This window comes from Epinephelus moara, chromosome 17 (genome assembly GCF_006386435.1).
Source record: "Epinephelus moara isolate mb chromosome 17, YSFRI_EMoa_1.0, whole genome shotgun sequence".
NCBI classification, from domain to species: domain Eukaryota; kingdom Metazoa; phylum Chordata; class Actinopteri; order Perciformes; family Serranidae; genus Epinephelus; species Epinephelus moara.
Window position 1 is genome coordinate 8,059,638 of NC_065522.1, and position 6,013 is coordinate 8,065,650.

General features: G+C 40.5%; 1 protein-coding gene across 2 annotated transcripts in view; it reads right to left on the reverse strand.

Annotated features, from left to right (window-relative positions):
- LOC126404087 (protein phosphatase 3 catalytic subunit alpha) overlaps positions 1-3,182 on the reverse strand; it is a 77,658-nt gene extending 74,476 nt beyond the window's left edge. For both annotated transcript variants that reach the window (XM_050067078.1, XM_050067077.1), the window contains exon 1: positions 2,904-3,182. In XM_050067078.1, coding sequence (XP_049923035.1) covers positions 2,904-2,964 — 61 coding nt within the window. In that variant the 5' untranslated portion in view covers positions 2,965-3,182. The remainder of the gene's footprint in view (positions 1-2,903) is intronic.
- Positions 3,183-6,013: the final 2,831 nt, after the last annotated feature.

A 6,013-nucleotide genomic window follows, 5' to 3' on the forward strand; every position in this document is an offset into this window, starting at 1 on the left:
CATGGGGGCCCCTCCTCAAAAGTCAAATGTCAGATGTTATCCATCCCCACTCATAGAGAAGGACCCACCATCGGGGGCTCGGAGGCCCTGCTTTTTAGCCGGTGACGGAAAAACACCATTACTGAGCTCGCTCTGCTTTGAAGCGTGGTGGTTGTCACGATCGCACCATGACAACCTTTTTACGAACAGTTTATTTATTTGATATCTAACTGAGGGTAGCTCTAGTGCAATTTGTCATTCAGGATACAACTGTTAAATTGTAGGAATAGTTTACTGGCAATAATTATATATTCAAAAGACTGTAGCAGCTGCACCATGATGTGATTTAAAATACAAGTTTGATGAATGATGCATAATAATGACTAATCTGAGCTGAGTGCCAAAAACGTACTGGTTTCAGGTTGTCTAATGTGTATATTTGCTGTTTTTTTCTAATCTTCTATGTTACGAAATTAAACATCTTTGGGTTTTTAAATGTTGGCCAGAAACAAACAAGCAATCTGAATATGTAAACTTGGGATGTGGAAATTCTTTTGGGCATTTTCTTGCTTTTTTCTGACATTTTATGCACTAAAGATTTATAAATAACAAAAGTAGTCATTAGTTGAAGCTGTATGGCTGGTAATTGTAGTAAAAACTGATGACCACAATATCTGGCTAAATAATCAGGATTATAATTTGAGTCACAACATAATCCTGTTTAAACAGGTGAGCCAAATTAACACAAAGCAGCGGCAATGCTCAACCAACAAGCAGGAGTTCTACACAACACCAAACTCTGACTAACATACATGTGATGGAGCTTATCATATGAAATGGTTACATGCTGAAAGTTGCTCATATATTTCAGTTTCTTCCTCCCGAGGATGAAAACATGATGAAAATTACGCAACTTCTCCTGCCTCAGCCGATTAAACTCTTACGAGTAATTACTATGCGGCAGTGGCTTTCAGGAGCATTATGATAATGCATTTTGAAAACAGGTGGATGCAAAGCACTTATGATAAGTTGGACTGACACCTTGTAGCGGGGCAAACTCGGCAGCTGAAAACAAATTACTTCACACCTATAGCCTGCAGTTATTTTGGAGAGGTGCTTTGTACACAGCCAGCGTCCGTGTTGTCATAATACTGATGCATTACCAAAACACTGACTTCTCAAAACTTGAATGAATAATGAGTTAAATTACTTTGCTGATCTCGACATCCAAGTGTGAGCCCTTGAAATGCTGCTCTCAGATTCCCTGACAGCCTCTTTAATGACTAATCGATACATTTTAACCTGATTAAGGCCATAGCAGACCTACACTAGGCAGAGTACTGCAAATACAGTGTTGAGCAATACAATGGCATCCCCTCAGCGTGACAAAGGGAAAAGTAGATCTGTATAACACGACCGGCCAAGTCTCCCAGTGATAATGTTAAATCTCTTCAAAACCCATACTTGTCATATCTATTTTTCATCACCCTTCAAGTTGGTGGAGACTGTAGGGGGATGATCTCTTGAAATATTCATCACAAAAAGCACCCAAGACATGCTGCGACTCTCTTTTAACACTGAACCCCTTTTTTTCTGAGCAAAATGTAGCCATAACACAACTGGGGTTAGCTCTGCTCTTACCAGAGTTGCAGTTATCATTTTGCTAAAACATTTTCTTCTGTCTCAAATAACACAAGCTAAGCCCGAGAAAGCACTGAAGTGAAACTATATTTGCGACAGAGCTTAGTGAGCCAGAGCTCAGGCTTGCCTTTAATATACTCAATGATTCCAGTCATGGTGTTTTGAACACTGTAGCGGTGCCTTGCCTCCTTTCTCGACAAAATCTTAATGTTTAATGGTCACCGATGATCTAATCATTTCGACCGGTTGAACCCTCGCAACTAAGCCTGAATAAAAACCACTCAACGATTCCCTCCCGTGCCTGTGCACACTGTGATCACTGCAAATGCCTGTTGTGATGTAGCCTACTTGAGCTGGAGAGGAGAATGGCTGCAACTAGTGCTGGATCCCAACCAGCAAGCACAAATAAACACATTCTGTCATCTTGCTTCAGAGGACGGGCTTTGCTGTCCAACATGAGATCTCACAATGACACAAAGTGCGCTCAGATTCTGACAGAAATAGGCTTTAAATACTGCAACTCAAGCAGAGCACATTTAAGTCAATATGTCAGCTGACATGAAACTGGGCAGGCTACATTGCTCCTACTCTGTGTGTGTGTGTGTGTGTGTGTCAAGGGGTAGGTCGACTTGATTATGATCTTTATTGCATTCTTATGGTAGACTGCAAAGGTGGAATGTCAGACCTGTAAACACAGAAGGCAGGAAGAACCACCCCATATGGCATGAGCACTAAAGCACACGATGAACACCCCCATATGAGAGATTACAAAACACAGGCGACATCAAGTAGTATTATGCAATGGTGAAAAAAAGGAGCCTTGATAAATCTATGCTTGGTGATGCATGCAAAATGAGGGAAAATCGCCCTTGGGTTGAATGCAATGGTTGTGCAATATCTGCATGCATACTGTAAAGCTGTACACTGTGTATATGAATCAAAGGATCATGCATCTGGCACACTGCTGGCTGTATGCGTTGCTAATGAAAACAGTGTACGTACAGACAAGCTGTATCACGCCTCACAGGCTGAATGTGACACATTTTGAGAAATATTCTTGCTCTGGTCTACTAACTGGAGTTACCCTCACTTCCTAGTTGACTGCTGCTGTCATAGCTCGGCTAACACCCTTCTTCCTCCATAGCCAGCAAACAATTTTCGTCTACATTTGCTGCTGCTGCTGCTGCGACGACCGTGAATTCTTCCCAAGTCTGCTTCTGCTGGTCAGAGACAGAGGCTGTGCTAGTGTCTCGTTTGAGCGTGGCAGGAAAAATTACACTTACATTTCACCACCCTGTCCGTCGTAGATAACTTCGGTTCATCATTCGGCTTGTTTTCGGACATTTCCAGTGTGATATAATATTGAGATATAGCAGAAATGAGACTGAAAACGGTCCCTGCGTTGCTCTTGCCGAACAACTCTTGAGTCTATCCGAGAAAAGAGACCGCAGTGATCTCACTCGGTCCTATCAGCGGCCAAAAATACTTGCAACAGGGTTACAATTTCACTGCTGGTGCTGTAGGAGCTGCTCTGTCTGATTTACTGTTACTCTGTATCAAGTTGTCTGAGCGCAGTGTGCAGTCAAACCTGCTGACCAACGAGGCCCGCCCCCAACTCACACCAAGGCTTCCCATTGGTGGAGAGCAGCAGGCTGCCGCTATGCTAGTACATTCACTTTTATCAAAGGGCTGTTTCTGTGTCAATCCGGCCTGGTATGAATACCTTATAAAAAAAATTATAGCTGGCTATGCACAATAACTATTTGACTGAACAGATTTATATCAACAAAGAATTGTTTTTACTCAAAATATGTTTGCAACAGCAGATAAAATACTAAGTTTGACATACAAAATCATGTATCTATTGAAAATGTATTTGGAATTACATTCTCAGTTTGAAAGCCAATTTCCACCAGAAAATGAAACAAGAATGTGCCAGTGTTAGCCTGCTGGCTAATTCTCAACTGCAGTTCTTTGACGAGATATTATAAAATCAACAAATGTGAATAATCTTGACCTGACTAAGGGACTGTTCTTTACTTACTGTTACTTTTTTTTTTTTTTTTTTTTTTCTATCTTGACCCTCCCCAAAGCCACAAATATTTGTCATTGAGCCTCCCTGAGAGACTGGGGAAAATGCATGACCCTTCATCCACAGTAAATAGGTCCTAACCATTTTTTTCAATATTTGCACCAATTTTAGGTATTGGAGCAAAAGCAACAAACAAACAGCATGCGAGTAACGCCAGGTTCACGTTGGACATGGAGGTGCCACAAATATTGTCGATTTCCATGGAGCACTGCCAGCGTGCTTTTGGCGCCCAACTGGGCTGTTCATACTGGATGTGATGCGGTACCAAGCACCCTGGCCAGCTTGTAATCTGCAGCAATAATTTCAGCACTTGGCAAATCTGGCAAGAAAACACTGGTAAATATTGAATATGACTAATAATCTGATTATGATTAATGATAGAATATGCATCCCATGCTCCACATACTTGTGAGATGTGTCTGAACAGAAAGCAAGAGAGACTAACAGAGCCACACACACACGCAATCAAAGCAATTACAGTGCTTTACATGTGATTAAAACAGCGTAGAGAGCAAAATCGCTTGCTGACCGGTGCAGAGGAAATGTGCTTCTGGTGTGAACAACCCAGCGACTGCTGACAGCACCTGCACAACAATTAACAAATCAGGGTGCTTCCGTGTCCATTTTGAACCCGGCCTTTTTTAGTTATAATCGAAACAAATAGCAACAATAATTTCTGTTTTTCAAGTTTCTGCCTTTTAACAAATGTGATTTGGGTAATTCGAAAAAACAAAACAAAAACCTTTCAAACCCGTTGGTGGGATTAGTGGTTGAAATGGTGTTTAAAATAAATACAAAATTCAACCATCCTAAGTTGTATTTTAAAAAGATAATTAAAAAACAAGTCCCTCTCCAGTGCTTTAAAAACAACTTGACATGCCCCATTTTGCATCCACCCCCCCATAAGTAATGAACACTCCCTAAGTGAAGTTTATAAGGTATACTGTCAAAATAGAGATAGCAAGTCAATAATAATATACATATTAATTATAAATTTTTCAGATAGTAAGTAAAAGATTATGAGATGAAACATCAAAACTATTAAATAATAAGGCAAAATTATTAACTGATAAGTCAAACATTGTGAGTTCGTAAATCAAATTTTTTTAAAATAAAAATCAAAATGATGAGATAACAAGTAAAATATTCTTTATTTTCATACGTATTCTTTTTTTTTTTTTTTTTTTGTCATGGCTAGCTATTCATCTTTCTTTTTCTTTCACAGGCCAAAATGGGCTTCCGTAGATCAGCACCATTCATACAATAATCATCTGTATTTTTTTTTTTTTCTGCTTTTGAGTCAACAATAATAACAGTAGAAATACATGTCAAACTTTAACTGACTGCCCCATTCCCATAGAATTTGCTCTGGATGTTCATAGTACCCTGAGGATGAATCCTGATACTTTCAGTGAACTCCATGTTTTTGTTTTTTTTCTGATTCTTCAATACTTTTACTCTAGTGCCACCCTCAGGACAAGACTTGCCACTTCAGTCTTGTTTGTTTACACTGGGGATAACATATCTCACTGAGGTCACGGTTAACTTGACATTTTATTTGTCTCCATGTCATTAGCCATAAAAAAAGTAGCTGGCTTTGATAGCTTTATTCTCCACTATAGAAGAGTCATTGTGCACAGTTGGGCTCACTACAGATCCAGAGGAGGAGTCAACATGCTGTCTTTGTGGTTGGATCAAAGTGGGCACACAGAAACTGAGTGAGTGGTAGTGTGTGGATCTGCATGCATGGGAACAGAATGATCCGTCATTGGTGAGTCATCAGGTACCGACGATTTGCCTGAAGGAGACCTCAGCTTTCACCTGCTCATTTTCTCCACAATTGTGCATTTCACTTACCCCAGTGCTGCTCAAAGGAAATAAATGGTGGCAAATTGCTATTAGCGGGGCACTGGTGTGGTATGAGTCAGTTATTTGGCAGGTGGAGGCAGTTAATGAAGCCCTAAGTTTAACATTTCTCTCAATGAGGGACTGTGTGTGTGTGTGTGTGTGTGTGCATAGTAGGCCAGAACATCCCACAGCCCTTTTATCTCTGCCTGTAGTGGAGACATTCACACCAGATCATTAGTTTTAACACGCCTCAGGTTCTAGTGTTCTGCTTTGCACCCATGGCACTGCAGACTTAATTAAACTCTGGTCAAGTCCGTGGCTCAAGTTTTTTTTTCTCTCTCTCTGATCACCTGTTGTCTGCCTGACAGCGACCTTTGTGTTTGCTAGTTGCTGTTTTGCTCACTTATAGACCTCCTCTGTCTTTTAAATGGCATATCATGAAATAGGAGGCCA